Below are 21,452 nucleotides of genomic sequence, written 5' to 3' on the forward strand. Positions count from 1 at the left end.
ATAAGTTAATATTTAATAAATGATATCAAATAATTTCATCCATGCTCACCTAAAACCCATCATTCAAAAATAACTAGTGCCAAAAAAAAACCTATTTTAAAAATGTATTCCATTTAAGGTCAATATTTCTATAACTATTAAAAAGTAAACCAGAAACAACTAGGTAACTCAATGGATAGAGAACCAGACCTGGAGCCAAGGGGTGTTAGATTCAAGTCTGGTCTCAGACACTTCCCAGCTGTGTGACCCTGGGCAAGTCACTTAACCCCAATTGCCCAGCCCTTGTGGCTCTTTAGCCTTGGAAAACAGTACTTAGTATTGATTCTTAGTACTTATCAGAAAGCAAGGGGTTTTATTTATTGTTTGTTTTGAAGTGAGCCAGTTTTTAAGCTTATAAATTACAGCTCTGGGGAATTCTTTGGCCAAGTCTCAACAATTATTAATAAATGTGTTAAAATATGTAGCTTTGGTGCAATGAAGAGAGTCCTGCATCTGGAATTCCTTGACCTAGTTTTGAATCTCAGTTCTGATGTCCATTACCTCTGTGACATTGAGCAAGTATCTCAAACTCTTCAGGGCCTCAGTTTTCTCGTGTGCAAACATGAAGGGATCGTATTTAAAGGTCTCTCAGGTCCATTTCAACTGTAAATATATGATCCTATGAACTCAAGGACAGTTTTAAAACAAGGTTGCTTTGAGAAATCTTTTTATTTTTTGCATATTTTAATTCATGGCATATTCTGGTCTTCCTAAACTAAAAGGATTAATTCTTCTTTTCCATGTTCTTTCCTTCATCTACTCAATGTTCTTCTTTAATGCAAAATAAAGTACAGGCACTGTAGTGTTAAAATAACCAAGTCGAATCACAAGGAGTGCTTTGAAAACATTAAGTTCATGAAATCCAGCAATTTACAAGAGTGATTTTGCATGTATCCTTACTCAATATCTACTCCCTTCCTTCTCCCCAAGTCCACCCCCACCAAGAGACCCTTGGTATTTGCAGATTTAGAAGACCTGGTTTCTATTCTGTATCTCATAGTAATCTGTGAAATTCTTCACTTTAATATTGGGTGGGATCTTCTTTGAGACCCAATTGCTAAATGGATTGAAATGGTCACTTTCTCCCTGCTGAGGCTTTTATTATCTCCATCTAGAAAAGAGAAGAAATCAAGGTTATTTTCAACTCAGCTACTTATGGTAAAGATCACAGTGTAGCTAAGTGAAGACAACAAAGAAGACAGATGAGAGGGAAAGTTTTGGAGAGGAGTGTTAATTCATCTTATTTCATAAATGGGTTTTCTTACTTGAGGGTAAAATACAGAAAGGGAATTTTTCTAAAGCTTAAATATAAAAGTTCATTCAGGATGAACTACATTTTTCGAGTAGGATTTGTTGGAAATTTAAAGCCCATGCTAACAAAATAAAGTACTTTTTTGTGGGCAAAGGGAATAAATAAAGATAGTATGCACCACTAGCTTTAAAATGACTTGGAAAATATTTCTGGTATTTTCTTTAAGTTTATCCATCCGTCTTCACTGAAGGTCATTCTCTGTATCTCATAAAAATACATTGTGTTCACAGCACTTTATGCTTCTGGGCAACTTTGTTTCCTTTATTTTAATTCTCCTTTCCTTTCAGGGGAAAAATAGGGGATGGGTAGGGAATGACTGGCAGCAAGTAGCACCCTTTATAAGATTCACAAAGATAATGAAAAAGGGCAAGGGAGAAAAAACAAAACAGAAAAAATAAATGGTTAAACTGAGGGTCATTTTCAGTACGAGAATGCCTGTTTGGCAACATTTCCACAGACTGAACTTAACAGATATGTAATGAAGGATATTTATAACCCTGGCAAGGACCGAAAGGAGCATTTATTTTGTTGTTTCAATAATGAACAGTGTGGCACTATTATACTAATAAAAATTCCAGATTATAATGGTAACCACAACACTGGGAAAATTTGGTATCAACAAAAGTAAAGAGCCTTAATATTTTCTTGCAGAGGGTGTTTACTTTTTTTACCCACATTTCAAGGTTGTTATTAATAAGAGGCAAATTGGAGGCAAACTGCTCTTAGAGACAGAAAGACCTGGATTCCAATCCTGCCTCTGACATATACCAACTGTCTGTTTTAACCAAGATATTTGATCTCTGGGTCCCCAGATGACCTTCTGAAAAAAGAAGTTGATGGTCTATACTGTGAGAAAGAGTTTTCCTCACCCAAGAATTCCCTGTACCCATGGTGGTGAGTGAACCTGAGGCATATATGCCAGAGGGGGTACTCAGATCCTCTCTGTGGGCCCTCAACCCAGCACAGAGTTCACCAGAGTTCATTACTAGAAAGCCTGAGGGGCTGGGTTGTTCCCCTCCCTTTCTCCACACTCACCTAAGGACATTTCTAACTTTACTTGCCCCTCTGCCCAGCAGCCCAATGGGGTACCCCTATCAGGGGTAAGGCATGGAGCAGGGTGTGGGGCTTACATGCAGTACGAGGGTTGCAGCTTGAGTACTTGGTTTCCAAAAGGTTCACCATCACTGCCCCATACTAATAAAATCATAAACCCAGTCTTCTTTTTTAATAAAAAGTTAAAAGAATTGCTAAAGCATTGTGTATCTCAATCTTATTCTAGAGATAAGTAGAATGTTATTGTCATCTAATCCAAGTTTAGGATATTGATGTTTATAAGTGTGTGTATGCATATATAAAAATATATACTTTCCTCTTATATATGTATAAATATATACTTTCCTCCCAGAGGCAGAAAGTTGGATTAGATGACAAATATATATATATATATACACACACATATATATATGTGTGTGTGTTTATATATGCTTATATATGTATATATGCACCTATAAACAATCATATACGCACTGATATGATATGAGGTATATGATCCCAGACAATTATCGTTTGGATCAATATTAAAGGTAATTATATATTATATTTATTATTATATTTGCTTGCTCATAAATTTTATTGTTGTTTTGGGATTTGAGATAATTTGTAACTAGACTTTCCAGATTATATACAAGAAGTTTTGCCTCCTTCTTCATTTTGATACTGCTGAATGAAAGAAGGTATCAAGTATTCAATAATGGTACAGAAATTAATAAAATTATTAATCATATTATTATGTGACAAAATGTTTAATCTGGGGAGATATAGATAGACACAGATGTAGTTAGATGTACATTTACATATATGTGTTTTATATATATGATATATATGTATGTATGTATGTATAGCAGTCCTTGATCTCAGAACTCACATTCTACTAATGAAGACAACATATATAGGAAGTTTAAGCTTCAGGGCAGATGGAAAGGCCTAATGGTCCTTTTAGTGTCATGAAAAAGTAAATAGTAATATGTTTTAGCATGATCTTCATTAATAAAAACCATAAACATTTCTTCTACTGAGCTATTTGGCAGTGAAAATGATTTTAGTCATGAGAACTTTCTTTTCTGGATCTAGACTGTGTGGCCACTTGGTACTCTCAAAAATATATAGTAATAACAATAATAATGATAACTTGAAGATACATATCCAGAAAACCACTATGGAATCAAAAAGACTTGAGTTCATATCCTATCTGTAATTGTATGATCTTGGGTAAATCACTTTGACTTCCTAGTGACCCAAGCATTTCTCTATTGGTGATTTGTATTTGAAATCATAATCTGGCCAAAACCAACAACATATATATATATATGTATATATATATATATATATATATATATATATATATATAGAGAGAGAGAGAGAGAGAGAGAGAGAGAGAGAGAGATAGTGTATATATGCATGTATGTATATTATAATCTTACTTTATTTTCACAACAACTTTGAGTTAGGCAATGCAAGTGTGAGGATTCTAATTTTACCAAAAGTCAGAAAGTAAATTACTATTGAGCATACAAATGGTAAATCAGAAAATAAGAATGCTGAAGCCCATTGATCTTTCCATAGTCCCATGCTGCTCCCAATGAATTATACATAGCTATCAAAAATCAAACACTGGACATTTCTTGTTGCATTAAAAAAGCATCTTATTGTAAACAAGAATAAAACCATGCTAAATAATTTAGAATTAGCAAGTAGATTTAATTTACAATAATAAGAAACATATGTACATATCACATGTACACACAGTTGTGTATGTAGGTGTTAATTTGCTTGATGTTTTTGATCTGTAACAAAAATCCAGTCCCTTTCTCAACCTGTTTAGTAAGCAGATGATTTGTTGTTATTTTTTCCTCTCTCACAGGCTCAAGTTCCAATTGTTTTTCTCCTGACAGAAATTTGACAAGCTTCTTATTGTCAACTGTGTTCACTAACACCAGAACTTTTCACTTCATTGAAAGGTTTTTCATTAAATTAGAGGAATTCTCTTTCTTATAAAAAGCTAATTTGTTCTATGCAAAGATGTTCTGTCACTACTATTTTTTCTATACTGACCCCATTTGCTTTACCATTCTATTATGCTATCTTTTTGAAACTGTAACCTTCATGCATCTGACAAAAGGCCTCTGCTATTCTAAACTGTTAATAGTATGAAGTAGCATGATGAGGTCTTCCCTTAATATACTTCTTTTTTTTAGCATAGCTAAAAAAATCATTATTGAATTGAACAGAATAATTTTATATTTATATAGTATATTGTAATTTTCTTTTTCTATTTGAAAATGTTAATTAATTAATTAAGAAAATTTTTCCATGGTTACCTGCTTCATGTTCTTTCCCTCCCCTCTTTCCATCCCCCTGCCTCAGCCAAATAGCAATTCCACTGGGTTTTACATGTGTCATTGATCAAGACCTATTCCACATCATTAACAATATACTTCTATTCACCAGAGAAAACAGGAAAAAGTTAGAAGTACTCTCTTCATTTACATCATAATTATTGCCATCTCTTGGCCTTTATTTCTTAAAAGAGTCCACCACATCTTGTGACAACTTCCCAAACTTCCAAAGTACTCCAAACTTTAGATTTAAAAAGACATGAGTCTTCTGATAGAAAACTTTCTAAAATTAGAAGCACCTTAATTGAGCAGCAAAAACTGGGCTTGGAGTCAGGAAAATTGAGTTCAAATCCAGTCTCAGGTACTTATAAGTTATGTGACCTTGCATAATTCACTTAACCTCTGTCTCTATCACATTACACAAACTATAAAATAGAAATAAAAATAGCACCTACCTCCCAGAGTTGTTGCTAGGATCAAATAACTTAGCATTGTAAAGTATTTAGCACAATTCCAGGTACAGAGTAGGTGCTTAATAAATACTTATTCTCTTCCTTTCCCCTTTAAACTGACAAAAACAAGGCAAGTCTCTAATTTATCCATATCTTTGAAGAATGCAAACTTCTCGAGGTAAGGTGCTAACTTTTCTTTTGTTTTCATATCCTGAAGACACAACACATTATAAGCTTATTTTACATGGACTGTATTGGATTAAAAACTCATACATGTAGCCACATGCATAGAAGGCAACACAACAACAAAATATACTGTTAAAGTGAAGGATTAAATAAATATTTGTATTTTTCCTAAGAGAACGAATTTTGTTTTTTCATCGCCATCATGATGCTTCCCTGGGAATTCTTGATTTTATGATATGACATAATAGGTGAAGCTCCCAGTGAACATGGTCTCAAGAGAAGATGGGTTCTCTTCCTATTCTGCCATTTTAGATTGGATTATTCTGCTTTTAGATTGGAAAATTCCCTTTCCTTTTTTGAACCCCCATTTCATCTTCTAAGGTATGAAGAGATTAGACCAAATGACCTATAAGGTCCTTGCAGCACTAGCATTGCATATAAATGTAAATAATATTTTAATGCAAGACAAAGCCCTATGATAGATTTGCATTGAGCTGTTTCTACCTGAAGTACTTCACAAGAGGCTTTCTCTCTTTTTTGAGTTTTCAAGAGGCAACCCTATTTTAATGGAATGAACAGTGGATTTAGAGTTGGAAGACCTAAATTCATCTTCAGAAGAAAAAGTCAAAATTGTCAATACTAACATGAAAAATACTCTAAATCATTATTGATTAGAGAAATGCAAATTAAAACAACTCTGAGGTACTCACACCTATCACGCTGGCTAACATTAAAGAAGAGGAAAATGATAAATACTAGAGAGAATGTGGAAAATTATATACACTAATGCACTAATGGTGGAGTTGTGAACTAGTCCAACCATTCTGGAGAACTGTCCAAAACTACATCCAAAAGGTAATCAAACTGTCATACCCTTTGACACAGCAATACCACTAGTAGGTCTGTATCCTGAAGGGAGCAAAGAAAACTGAATAGGACATATAGGTACAAAAATATTTACAGCAGCTCTTGGGCAGAGAATTGGAAATTAAGGGGATGATCATCAATTGGAGAATGGTTGAACAAGTTATGGCATATGATTGCAATAGAATACTATTGTTCTATAAGAAATGATGTGCAGGACAGTTTCAGAAAAACCTGGGAAGACTTATATAAACAGGTACAAACTGAACAGAACTAGAAGGGTGTACATAGTAACTGCAATATTATAGGTGACCCACTGTGAAAGACTTAGGTATTCTGATCAAGATGATGATTCAAGAAAATTCCAAAGCACTAATTATGAAAAATTCTCTCCACCTCCAGAGGGAGAACTAATAAACACTGAAGCCTACTCAATTCACTTCATTTTCTTTTTTTTTCAAATGTAGCTAACATGGAAATATGATTTGCAAAGTTTCATATGTATAAAGATTTTATATTGCTTGCCTTCGTAGTGAGTAGAAGAGGGATGGGAAGGAGGGAGAGTATTTGGAACACAATGTTTTAAATAATGTTAAAAAATAAATGTAATTTTTAATGGAGAAAAAATCTAAATTCATGCCTTATCTCTAATAATCAGTTATTTGACTTTGGAAAAATCACTTAATCATTCTGAGACTCAATTTCCTCATCTACAAAATGGGAATAATATCTCTATTCTCTGTGTCACAGAGTTGTTATGAGGCTCAACTGAGAGTCACACAAAAGTGTTTTGTGAACCAGAAATGCTATATGTATAAGTGATTATTGTTTTAAAACATCAACTCATTTTTTTTTCTATTCTGATTTCCATTGAATATGATTTAAAGATGTGCTGCTTATGAAATCCAAATTTTAATACCTGCTGAGATTATTCACTTAACAAAGAGATACATGTTTTCCACCGATATTTCTAGTATATCTAGTAGGTGCTGGTTGCCATGATGAAGATAAAAGATGATAGTAGCACCTATCCCACAGGGTTGCTGTGATGATCAAATGAGATGATATTAATAAAACATTAATAGAGATTGATACATGGTAGATGCTTAATAAATGCTCCTTTCTTCTTTCTTTTTTTTCCTTCCTTCTTCCCTTTCCCCCCTCTCTTCCTTCCTTTCCTTCTTCCTTCCCTCTTCCCTCTTTCCTTCTCTTTTTCCTTTGTAATATTCTTAACATCCTACTTTCAAAAAGCATATCAACCCAAGAAAAAGCCAGGTGAAGACCAGAAGCAGAGCCCTAAGGGGATCATGAAAGGATAATGTGTTGTATCAAAACATAGTTCTGCTTTGAACTTCCCTGTCACTTAACTATCTTTGAATTAGTAATTCATAAACTATAACAAGTTTTACTATTTCATGTTTCAAATAAGAAAAATGCTGCCTTTGATACATTTTGCCTAAGATATAAAGGGCACAAATTTTGTTATATGTATTGCTGTAGGACACCTACTTCACAGGGATGTTGTAAGGACTGAGCCATAAGCCAATACAGAGCATTTTTATTTACCCTTGTATTCTATTCTGTTTACTGAAAGAAGATAAAAGAAGGTGGGAAAACATAAAGAAGACTTTACAATGTATCATAGTTTATTGTTAACATATCTTTTTGCTTTATTCATTTCATAGTCAAATCTGTTTCATTTGAAAATAATATCTTGGATCCAGAATTGCCACTTAACTACCATGAAAGATCAGTGTTTTTTATTAAGATTCAAAACATCATGAGAAGGTTGTTTTGGACTTACATGGCTAAGGTGAAAACCTGCAGCCAGTGAATCAATAATCCATGGTTCTTCAAAATGATTTATGGTTATTCAGAGAAATGGGACCAAAAGGGGAAATACTTTCCCCTTTGGAGTCCTCTTTCTTTAAGGGGCTCATTCCTGTTCAAAAATTTTGAATCATAATTGAACCATATTCTCACTTTGCTTTTAAGGAAGGGTCGTGTTCAGTACTGGCTTGTTTGGAATATAATATGGTATATTGAATGGAGTGTTAGATATGAAATCAGGAAAACGTGTCTCCAAATTATCTTTCTAGTACTTATTCACTCTGTGACCTTGGGGAAAATATTTCATTTATCTAAGCTTTTGTTTCCTCATTAGCAAAACTGGAATAATAATATCTACAGTGTCTTTCTCATAAAGTTGTTGCGAGGTGAGATGAAATAACATATGTAATTGCTTCACAAACTTTAAAGTGTTACCAAAATACATGAAGTATCCAACTTCTTTCCACATTATGGATTGCATGCCAAATTCAGTTTTCCATTGAAATTATTATTATCATCAATCATTAAACAGGTTCAGTAATGAAGGTTCATTGAGGCTTTTGACAGAATTCTTGGCCCATAGCAATTGTAAGCTACCCTTCTTAGACTGGATGGAGTTTAGAGTTTATCTAAGAGCTTTAGAGGTTATTTCCTGGGCAGATAATTAATTATTTTTGACTCCCCTTTAGTGATGCATTGAATTAACTTTATATTTTTCAAAGTAAATATGAAAAAGAACAAATGAAACTCTATCTCTGTCTCTGTCTCTCTGTCTTTTATAGAATCTGGCCACAAGAAATTGAAGAGCACCATACAGAGAAGCACAGAAACCGGAATGGCAGCTGAAATGAGGAAGATGGTACGGCAGCCAAGTCGAGAATCTACTGATGGCAGCATTAATAGTTATAGCTCGGAAGGGAAGTAAGTAGTTTGTGAAGACTCTTTATCAGTTCCAAGGGAAAAAAAGTAGTAATTGGGGTTAAGTGACTTGCCCAGGGTCACACAGCTAGAAAATGTTTTATGCTAGATTTGAACCCAGGACCTCCCATCATCAGGCCTGGCTCTCTATCCACAGAGCCACCTTGATGTCCCTAGATGGAGAAAGTAAACCTCCAAAAGCTTATGTAATATGCTCATAGTCACTTAGTTACTGAATCAGATCTGGAATTCATAAAATAAATAAGCTAATGACACAAATGATAACCTTACACTGATTCTTAAAAAATAATTTATGTCTCGGTATTGTAAGCCAGTATGACATATAGTCTAGAGAACCTGGCAAAGAATCATCAATTCAATTCAATTCAATAAACATTTAAGTACCTGCCTGGCACTGGGCAAAGCACCAAGGATATGAAAACCAAAAGATAGATCCTGCCCTCTAGGAGCTCCCAACTTAATGTCATCAGTGCTTGGCAGAAATCCTTGATACATAGCAGACATTGAATAAATGCTTGCTGATTGGTAGGGTTGAATGATTGATTGATTGATTGATTGATTGATTGATTGAAAGAGATCTAACCTTGAAATCAGGAAGACCTTTGTTCAAGTCTTGCCTTTCACTTAAACTGGCTGTATGACCTGCTAAGTCACAGAATCCCTCAGTGACCCAGGCGACTTTCTAAGACTACTAATTAACAGGATAGATTCTGACCTGGACTTATAGAGGGACTTGTATTTCCCAAATCTATTTTTAAAGCACTTCAATATTATTTAATGTATATTTTCACAGACATTAGCTAATATAAAATAAGAATATTTATTTTCAATGTTTAAAAGTCAATTTTAATGACCACATATTGTAATAACTAGAATATCTAATATATGAAATACAGTAACTATAGCCATGTAAATAGTGAGTTCCATCTCTTAATTTTTTTTAATACTGATTTCCAATTGCCATGAAAAGGAACAGTTTACAATTTGGCAATGTTACTATCAGGGTTAGCTTTCAGATATAGAATTCATATTTATATTTCAAAATTGGGAGGGTTTTTTCATTCTCATAAACTATTATACCTATTATGTTTGTCTAAAAGCATGACAAAAATCACGGACTCCTAGAGATGAATAGGGCTTCCATCCATCCTACCCCCCCTCTACAGCATCCCCAGAAAATGTACATCTAATCTTTTGAAGATCTCAAACATTTTTCTTTTCTTTTTTTTTTTTTAACCCTCATCTTCTGTCTTGGTATCAATTCTAAGACAGAAGAGCAGTAAGGGCTAAGCAACTGGGATTAAATGACTTGCCCAATGTTTCACAGCTAGAAAGTGCCTGTGGTTAGATTTGAATTGAAGTCTTCTTGCCTGGGGCTCTATCCACTGTGCTACCTAGCCACGTCTTAGCAGGAATTCTTAATCTTTTTTGTATTTTTGGACCTTTTTGTGGTATGGTGAAGTCCATAGACTCATTAGAATAATGTTTTTAAAGACACAAAATAAAATACATTTGCAATTATCCAAATATTTTGAAAACAAGTTCACTGACCTCAGATTAAGAATTCTTCCTCTATCTAGAGAAGGGGAGGGCACAGACCCCAAGGTAACCCCTTCAACTTTTGGATAACTCTAATTATTGTTGTTTTTCCTGATAATAAGCCTAAATTTTGCTCTTTCTGAATTCCCTTCTCAAGCAAAAGAGAACACATCTAATTCATCTTTCATTTGACAATCTCTAGACTTAAAAAATAAATAAAAAGACTAGGTTTCTCTCATTTCTCTGGGGGTCCCATGTGCTTTGACCATGCTCCATATTCTGATTAGAGGGGGTTTTATCCCTTTGTAAACAACCTGGTGGCCCTATGTTCCTAGGGGTTCCCTATCCTAAGGCCTACCTTAGTGTGGACCTCTGATCGGTTTAGCTCACTATTACAATATTCTCAAGCTTAAACAATCCACCACCCTCAGCTTCTCCAGGCATATGCAACTATGCTTGACATTCCCTTTCAAATACTTAAAAAGAGCTATCATGTTAGGAAACTACACAAAAAATAATTCTAAGGAGAATCATAGGTAAACAGGGCAATTATAAAACTACTGTGTTCAGTTTAGAGTATGCTTTAATAAATTGCATGTAATAGAAATTGTGTTCCACATAAAAATTAATTCTAGGATGTATGTATGTTCTAAAGAAGTTAATTATTTTATTTTACTTTATTTGTATTTTTTATTATAATCCTAACCTTCTTTTTTAGAATCAATACTAAGTATTGGTTCTAGGCAGCAAGAGCAGTAAGGACTATGCAATTGAGGTTAAAGTGACTTGCTCAGGGTGACACAGCTAAGAAGTATCTGAGGCCAGATTTGAACCAATGACCTCCTCTCTCTAGGCCTGGCTCTTAATCCACTAAGCCATCCAGCTGTCTCTTATTTGTATTAATTTCTTTTTCTTTGTCCTTATAGCCTAATATTTCCTGGAGTCCGATTGGGGGCTGACAGTCAATTCAGTGATTTCCTTGATGGACTAGGACCAGCACAGCTTGTTGGACGACAAACACTAGCAACTCCTGCTATGGGTAAGACCAATCCCTGGGATCACTACAATTACAAGTGTGTTTACTTTAATAAAAATCATCAAAGGGAAATACCTTCAACAAGGGTATAGAGTAAATGTAATGACCATAGTTTGTTCATATTCTATTAGCCTCTCTCCTTTCTAATACTCCTTGGAATAATTTGATCTAGAAATTATATCTTCTCTTGGAGCAAAGTCCCCATTAAGAAAATTATTTGATTATAAAGGTCAGAACCTTCTCCAACTTCCTACCCAGATTCTGTGCTCCATTTTTGGAAATTAGGCAATTAAAAAGTTGCTAATATGTTCTAAAACCATAATTTACTGTTTCATACATGTGGTTATATAGCCTGATGATGATTCAAATTCTTATTAGATCATGATTGAATCTGTATTAATTACTTAAGAATAGGCCCAGAAAGTCATTGATGGTGCTAGTCATTCTGGTCTGGATGCCAGAACAAAAAGGCATATTGTAGGGCAGATAGGTGCCTCAGGGGATAGAGCACAGAGCCTGGAGTCAGGAGAATCTGATATCAAATCTGACTTCATACATTTTCTAGCTGACTGACCCTGGTCAAGTCACTTAATCCCAATTGCCTATTCCTTATTTATCTTCTGTTTTAGAACTGGTACTTAGTATTGATTCTAAAATAAAAGGTAACTGATTTCTTTTAAAGGTATATTGTGGTAGGAAGGCAAAACAATGGTTCATACCACCAGAGAGATGACACCGTTTGTGTCAAACTCTACCAAGGTTAGTAGAATAATAACATCATCACACCTTTGAAAATTACTCACAGAGGAAGGAAAGAAAAAGAGTCTTTAGAAGAATCTTACCACTGCCTATATGAGGCTATTTCTCAAGTCTTTCCCTTCGTTGCTTTGTCTCCACATGGGATCAGTTCAATATTCAGAAAGGTCATAATAGTTTTAGCATGTTATTCATGAACACTCTGATAAGCAAATTGCTAAAATTGAATATTTTTCCTTTGTTTTTTAACATTTTAATCAATGATTCAAATGAAGACACAGACAACATGCTTATGCAATTTTTGATTATTACAGAGTTAGGAAGTATTGGTAATCCATTGGAGAAAGGAGTGAGAAATTCAAAAAGCATCTTGAAATGTCATACCACATAAGAAGGACAACTGCTAAGTCCTACATTTGGATGAAAAAATTTAGCATTTCAAGTACAAAATGAAGTAGGCATGATTAGACAGCTATTCATCTGGGAAAGATCTGAGATCTTGGTAGCCCCTAAGCCCAACTGAGTCGTATGAAATGTAATCATGAAAATTAATATAATCTTGGGCTACCTTATGAGAGATATAGCTTCAGAAAAAAGAAAGTGCTAGTCTGCCTGTATTTTGCCCTGGTAAGAGCTCCGTTGATATTGTTTAATTCTGGGAACCACATTTTAGGAAGAATGTTAAAAAGCTAAAGAACTTCTAAGAAGGCACCCAGTAAGGTGAAGGACTTCAAGTTCATAATATATGAGGACCAAGGGAAGAAATTAAGGATATCAAGCCTGGAGAAGAGAAGATTTAGGAGGAAAGAGGATTAGTTGAATATTTGAATACCTGTCAGCTAGGAGAGAGATTTGTTCTATTCATTTTCATTGAGCAGAACCAATGAATAACGTATTGCATAGAGTTTGCAAAGAGGTTAATTTAGGCTTAATATGAACTTCCTAATAATTGGAGTGGGTTAACCTGCAGTAAAGATTTTCCACATAAACTAGAGAACCATTTATCCAATATAGAAAGAGGACCACTTGTTCAGTTTGTAAAAAGAAGGAACTTTTTTTTTTATGAATGAGTTGGATAAGATGATTCCTGAGGTCCCTTCCAGTTTTTAAGATTTATTATTCTCCCCTTTCTGTATGCTTATTCTTCATCATGCTGTGTATATTATTATATATAATAATGTTTGTCACCATTTAGATCTTTTAGTTCATTGAGTTTATTTAAAAAGAAACATTCAGTCCAGTGAATAAAACAAAGTTCAAAATAGAATAACAAGCAAAATAAGAAGGAATGATAGTCCCAATTGGGGATCTCTTAGCAAGTTGCAGCATTAACAATCAGGATAGGACATGCCAAACTGTCTACAAGAAAATTATGTAGCCAGAAAAACCCCATTTGGTTTTATACATATTGAACTTTTGATAACTCAACCGAAGTTTGCAGAATTTCACTCCACTCATAAGCTATATGTCATCATCTTTATATGATGGAGATATCACCTGAGGACAAATTAAGGAGAGGATACATTTTAAAATAGCATCATTGTGGAAATTTAACATTAATCTGTACCACTTTTTGGCACCCAAAGACAATATTTATATTTTAAAGGGGAAGAAGCTGAATGAGGATGGAGACAAGATCTTCATTTATCAGTAAACAAGTATCTTGGATAGTTAAGCAACTAAGTAAGCTAGGCAAAAGTTAGGCAGAGGAAAGTGGACATGTAGGCTATGTGAGTCATTCTAAATTACTACTCCCAGTTTCTGGAAGAGCCTCCTCTTGTCCTGAGTAAAGTCTGAGTCCTCTTGTCAAATAGACTTGTCAAAGAGACCATCAGGAAGATCATAAATTGGAGTAAGGGAAGGAAATAGGACTTTTTTTCATTGGAATCCCAATCTGAGGAGGTTTGGGGCCCTCCAGGTAGCAGGAAGAGGCATTAAAGAGAGCAGCTAGCCACAAGTGGCTGGTGTTTTTTCTTTCTCTGGCCCACTTTTAATTACTAATAAATAATTATAAATTAGGATAGAGTCTCCAGATAATTTTAGTCATAATATCATGATACATTTCAATATAGAGTAGATAGAAGAGTTTTTAAAAGAATAAAAGAAAAGATAATAATATTTTATATTATATAATATTTTATATATAATAATGTATAATTATATATCATTTAATATATAAGATAAGATATAATATTATATCTTATATTATATATAATATAATATTAATTATAATAATAAAAAGAAAAGAAAATAACCATAGGATTTATATTTCTTTCTTTTTCAGGTGATATACAGATTGGAATGGAAGATAAAAAAGGTCAGTTAGAAGTAGAAGTCATCAGAGCAAGAAGCCTCACTCAAAAACCTGGTTCCAAATCTACACCTGGTGAGGAAATGTCTTAATTCATTGAGACAAGAGAGTATCAATGTGCAATAAAGTATGAAATGTGTTAAATTTAAATATCAATTCATATTCCACCTGGAGGAAGTTCTCTATTTTATAACTTGCTGGTGTAGGACAGGGCTGAATTCCATGAGCACAATCAGTGTTGCACACACATATGAAAAAAGATTCTGCCCTACAAAGCTTTTTTTTCTATTTAATCTGTTAAAAATATGAAATTCCATTGTTATGTGGCTTTTTTTAAATAGTGTAACAATGCATGGTAAACTCAATCAATAAATATTTGTTCACTAAACAATCATGTTCTTCAAAGAGCATTTAAACCAATTCACTCACATAACAATCTATTTTCCTATAGCACCATATGTCAAAGTGTATCTTTTGGAAAATGGAGCATGCATAGCAAAGAAGAAAACAAGAATTGCCCGAAAAACCCTGGATCCTTTGTATCAACAGTCCCTTGTTTTTGATGAAAGTCCACAGGGTAAAGTTCTTCAGGTCAGTACTCATTTGATTTTTTTAAATACACTCAGAAGTAAAACTAGGGCTAAAAATGATCATTTCATCATTCCTCTTTTTGTCTACTACTACCCAATAGTAGCTATGTGACCTTGTATTATATCAAAGAAAAGGTAGATAGAAAGATGGATAGATAGATAGATAGATAGATAGATAGATAGATAGATAGGTAGGTAGATAGATAGATAATATATGTGTATCCAAAAGACATAAAACTGCTTAAATATATAATTGGATATAATTTCTCCATATTAATTAATGTTTCTCCATATTAATTAATCAATTCTTGAGGCAGTTAGATGGCACCAGGAGTCAGGAAAGTCTGAGTTCAAATCCAGACATGAGCTATAACCCTGGGAAAGTCAGTTAACCTCACACTACCTCATTCCCCTCATCTTTAAAATGGGGATAGTAACAATACCAATACCTAGGTGCTACGGGAAGATAGAATGAAATAATATTTGTAAAGTGCATCAAAAACCATAAGGTACCATATAAATATAACTATACAATATAAGTAGCTTATTATTCCTATTATTCAGCTGCATGTGGCTGATAGACGGTGCAGTAGATAAAGCACTGGGTCTAGAGTCAGGAAGATTCATGAATTTGAATCCTGTTTCAGATACCTAATTAATTATACAATGCTGAAGAACTCATTTAAATTGGTCTTAATTTCCTTATCTATAAAACAAGGATAGTAATAGCACTTGTATGCTAGAGGTGCTGGGAGGAACAAATGAAATTATATATATATGGTTTTATAAACCTTAAGACTTAAATAAATATTAGCTATTATTATCATCCAAGCAATTGAAATTTGTTCAGATTCATCCAAAAGTTTTGTCAGTTTATAAACATATTACCAGCTTATTTTTTTTTCATTAAAAAACAATATTGTCAGCTAGGTGGCTCAGTGGAAAGAGAGACAGGAAGTCCTGAGTTCAAATCTGACCTCAGACACTTCCTAGTTGTGTGATCCTAGGCAAGTCACTTAACCCCAAGTGCCTAGCCCTTCTGCCTTGGATCCAATACTTAGTACAGATTCTAATATGGAAGATAAGGGTTTAGAAAATATTTTTATATGAATATGTGTGTATGTGAATATGTATATATAGAAAGAGTTAAGGAGATACAAATATCTTTTTTTTTTAATTGGCTTTAGTAAATCCCTAAATGAATAGAAAAATGACAATTTATAATATTAGGATTTTAGAAACTCCTTTGTGCACCATATTTTAGTCTTTGATAGTCTTTTCTCTGTTATCCATAATACTTCTCCTTCAACTCACTTTCCCACTTAAAAGCATGAAATGAGGTGAAATTTTGCATTGAATTTATTCTGTTTTGTGTGTGACTCTCTCTTCAGGTGATCGTCTGGGGGGACTATGGGCGAATGGATCATAAATGTTTCATGGGTGTGGCTCAGATTCTTCTGGAGGAACTCGATCTATCCAGCATGGTAATAGGATGGTATAAATTGTTTCCACCATCATCATTGGTGGACCCAACGCTGGCACCCTTGACTCGCCGGGCTTCCCAGTCATCTCTGGAAAGTTCAACTGGACCTCCTTGCATTCGATCATAGTGAACTGGTAGAGAACGGATCCTAGTTAAGCAAAATGCTACCGATCCAGGATAATAACCCGAACTAAATATTACGTGATCAAAAATGTTATTGGAGACAGACAATCAACTTCTGTTTTACCTGTAATAGTTATCCAAAAATATGTCTGAGTTGTTTGTTTAAACCTGGCTTCAAATGACAGATCAAGGGCATCTATCAAATTATAATAAAAAAAAAGTCAATTTGCTAGTGAGAATCACTGATGCTTCTAACTGTTAGAAAAAAAAGAGGGGGGAGTTTAAAATTCACACACACGTACACACACACACACATACACACAATTGAACAAACTGGAAGCCCTCACTCTATGGAAAATCTTGTGTTTTACACATTCTTATCCAGATGACAAGCAGTGTTATTTCCCCTGGTGTTTGAGCAGTGTTTTCTGTACTTGTTACTTCCACTAGTTTTTGGCTGTGTGACCCTCTCTCCACCCATGTTGTGACAGTCCTCACTGTGCTGAGACCCTTTATCATTTTTTCCCAGATCACCAATAAAGGGCTGCAGAACTTCTCTGTTAGCATGCCCCCCCCAAGTGTTCAATCTCCGGGCAAGGTGATACCTACCAATCAAGGGTCTCATTTCCCTCCCTCTCCTCACCACCCCCTCCCCAGTATCAGCTCTTCTGAGTCTTCTATGTAGAAACCCAAAGCAAACTAAGAGGCCAGAATGTTTCTCTCCCCACATGATAATCGCAGCACCACTGTTCTTTTTGCATTCTGGACAAAACCTAAAAATAAAAAGTCTATGTTTTGCATGAAAGACTTTTGAAGAAACCTATCTGCAACCAAGGCTGGGGACTGCAACAGCTTAATCTTAGTTTCTGACATTGAAACCACTCCTTGTTAATACTGTTCTCTTCCTAATGTCCAAGAGAGAATGATCACATTCATGTCTATGAACTATACATTTGACATTGTCCCACAATGTTGACCTGAAATGGAATTAAGCATATGACACTTTCAGCTATTCCCAGGTTTCTCTGCTGTGTGTCCCCTCAGACACACTTGTCTGCCCTGGATAGAGCATGGTATGGGCTGTTTCAATATTCCACTGGGAATTCCAGTTGAAATATTCTGCACTTAACTAATGTTTTTATCCAATTTTAGTTTACATTTCTTTGAGATTGATGCAAGCACAAAGCTTGATTTTTTAACACAAAGTATCTTACTTTTTTGAGGAAAACAAAGTCCAATTTCAATTTGCATTTTCTTCCTTTGAGTTTTTTCTTGGCCTTGACGTTCCCTTGTGATGTGCTACCAACTGCAGACCGTGCAGGTGCATTGATAGGTTTTTCCTTCCTTTTATGGGCCATTCAATTTTGTGATCACACAGATAGAGCAGCATGACTTGGAACTGTTCAAAGCTGCATGCACGTTTTGTAAAAAAAAAAAAATTTAAAAAGTAAAGAAACAAAAAAGGTAATTTAATAATGTATGTTAGCTCCAAGTAGGCCAGCTTGTATGTTGCATGTACTTGTACAGTTTGCTCGTTAAATCACTATTACTGAAATAACCAAGAAATCTAAGCCATCCATTTTTGTTATAGACATTTGGCAGGTTTTAGCCAGACTCAGTCGGTGAGTCCGGCGCAAAATGTCTATAGATGGACTTTATTTTTTACCCTATGGAAAACGTGATGTAGTTCGGACCAAAACTTCTTATAAATTATTTTGGTGTAGATTCCTACTGTGGGGCTGTAACACATGTAGAAATTGTGTACACACTAGGTTTTAATCCATTAGACATACTGCCTGCACTGAGTGAATTAATTATTATTTAACATGCCAGACTTATCTGCCCACCATTCCATCGGGCACAGATTGACGACTGCTCAACCTGCTGAGCAAAAAAAAAAAAAAATAGCTGAAGCATTGGTGCACTATTACTAGAGTCCGTTCTGTCTTAGTGGCCAACAATTGACTAAGTACAATTGGGTAGTATCTTTCTATTTTGACCACTTGTCTTAACACTCCCCTGTGCTTTTAAATGAACTTCCAACTCATGTTATGTAAACATGTTTAATAAAATTTACTTTTCACGTCAGTTGGTAGCCATCTGTGTTCTATGTTTTGCCAGATTGCCATTGCAGGTTCTGTGGTGAGAGCAGAGGTTGGATCATGGGAATGAGAGAGACTGGGCTTTGTTCTCTGTTGCTGATGTTTAACTTGACTTGTCACTGCACTAAATATGTCTTAAAGAATGGCCCAAAGGGTACATTGCCTCACGTACAAGTTTTCACTTTGTCAGCCTGTCTAAGTGAGCACATGAATACACTTCTGAAAAGTGGCATTATTCAAAACAATAAATCTCAGTACAAATCAAACGGAAGGTTGTTTTTCTACTGCTGTTTGAGCGTGCTAATAATATAAGTGGCGACCCAGTTGTCCAGTTGCCAAAGCATTTCAAGTTATATGAAAAGTCATAATATTGAATCTTGTGGATATAAGACACTGAATATTGAATCTGGGGGCTGTCTTCAAAGCATCTGGTTCTCTTTCCACTCTGTCCTTCTGAAACAATGACAGATTTTTGCGATCCATCTTGCATAGAGAATGCTGGCATATCAAAAGTAGGTGGTATTTGCCAAACAGTCCCTAACAGAATATTAGGGAATAAACATATATACAAACACAAGTGAATGCATGATTGTTTTATTAAGTGTAAAATAGGATGAGTACAACTGACTACTCATGGCACAATGGAAAGGACATGTTTCCTGAAGTCAGAGTACTAAGTACAGTGTCACCTCATAATCCTGGGCAAATCAGACTTTTTGACCTCATTTTCCTCATCGGTGCCAAGAGCACAGTGCCTGGCATATAGAAAACCCTTATTAAATACTTGGTGACTGACTAAGGGGTAGGATTATAAGGCCTCTAAGGAGATGATACACTATGGCACAATTGAATGTAATGGACTTCTCTACTAGGAGCAATGCAATGATCCAGGGAAATTCTGAGGGACTTATAAGAAAGAACAATATCCACATCCCGAGAAAGAACTGTGGGAGTAGAAACACAGAAAAGAAAAAAAAAACAACTGCTTGATCACATGGGTCGATGGGGATATGATTGGGGATGTAGACTCTAAATGATCACCCCAGTGCAAATATTAATAATATGGAAATAGGTCTTGATCAATGACACATGTAAAACCCAGTGGAATTGCCTGTTGGCTATGGGAAAGGAGTGGGAGGAGGGGAGGGAAAGAACATGAATCATGTAACCATGGGAAAATATTCTAAATTAAATAGATAAATAAATAAACTTAATTTAAAATATAAGGTCTCTAACGCCCCTTCTAATTCTAAATCCATGATCGTATGAGGGACAAAAACTACACATATTTAAGTACCTTCTGTGCGTAAGATGCTAGGTGTATAAACATGATAAATGGCAGCATTCTTTTTTCCTTTACCTTCTGGAAAAATAAATTCAAACTACACATTTTGCATAAATGAAATGTTTTATGAGCAAAATGAAATGAAGAAACAAATCATTTCCTTCCCTCAGAGGATCACAGGTCCAGAGTTGGAAGGAACATCAAAAATCATATTTCATTTTGCAAATGAAGAACCTAAGACCCAGGGAGGTTAAGTGACTGTCTCCAGGTCACACAGGAATAAATGTCGGAGGTGGGATTTGAACTTGAGTCCCTACTCATTACAATTTATACTATAGTATACTGCCTCCATCAGGAAATGTACATTCTATTTTCTTTAATGTAGCTTTCTTCACTGTGGTGCAGTGGACAGAATGCCAGGCCTGAACTCAGGTGGTCTCATCTTCTTGAGTTCAGATTTGGCCTCAGACACTCAACCTTGTTTGCCTTAGATTCCTCATTGATAAAATGAGCTGTAGAAAGAAATGTAAAACCACTCTATTATCTTTGCCAAGAAAACCTCGAATGGGATTATGAGGAGTCAGACATATATGTCACCAAAGTTTACAAAGTGCTCTATAAATACTATCTGTTTTGATACTCACAACAACTCTGTAAAGAAGCTGTTGTCACTATCCCCATTATTTAGATGAGGAAACTATAGCTAAAAAAGTTAAAGGACTTTCCCAGGATCACACAGCTGGTGAATGTCTAAGACAAAATTTAAACTCCTGACTATATACCAAGCCACCTAACTACTAAGACAATTCCAAAAAAAGAATTTTATCTTTCATTTGTATCTCTTAGCCCTAAAAATCTAGTAAATATCTGGGCTCTTTTTTATTTTTTGTCTTGTATCTAAGATTTCAATAGGTTTGGATGCACCCACTGATAAAATCAATGACTATAGGTTATTGTTTCTTTTAGAGTTCTACATTTTAGAATCAGAGTAAGTTGCCCAAGAAGTTAAAGTGATTTGCCCAGAGTCACATAACCAATATGGGACAGAAGCAGAAAGTGAATCAAAGTCTTCTTAACACCAATGACTACATTCTTTCCATAATAGCATAAAGTCCCTCTCTTCATATTGTTTCTAATTATTTCCAGCTGCTAACACTGGACAAATGGATAATTCACTGTAAGCACAATTGAATCCATATTTAAAAAGAAA

At 34.8% G+C, this 21,452-nt stretch overlaps 1 protein-coding gene across 1 annotated transcript in view; it reads left to right on the forward strand.

Annotated features, from left to right (window-relative positions):
* The window catches only part of RIMS1 (regulating synaptic membrane exocytosis 1), a 225,974-nt gene extending 209,115 nt beyond the window's left edge, over nt 1-16,859 (forward strand). The window contains exons 21-25 of the mRNA XM_044675361.1: nt 8,861-8,999; nt 11,483-11,595; nt 14,633-14,734; nt 15,111-15,250; nt 16,641-16,859. Coding sequence (XP_044531296.1) covers nt 8,861-8,999; nt 11,483-11,595; nt 14,633-14,734; nt 15,111-15,250; nt 16,641-16,859 — 713 coding nt within the window. The remainder of the gene's footprint in view (nt 1-8,860; nt 9,000-11,482; nt 11,596-14,632; nt 14,735-15,110; nt 15,251-16,640) is intronic.
* Nucleotides 16,860-21,452: the final 4,593 nt, after the last annotated feature.

The sequence above is a fragment of the Gracilinanus agilis genome, chromosome 4, assembly GCF_016433145.1.
Source record: "Gracilinanus agilis isolate LMUSP501 chromosome 4, AgileGrace, whole genome shotgun sequence".
In the NCBI taxonomy this organism is placed as follows: Eukaryota; Metazoa; Chordata; class Mammalia; order Didelphimorphia; family Didelphidae; genus Gracilinanus; species Gracilinanus agilis.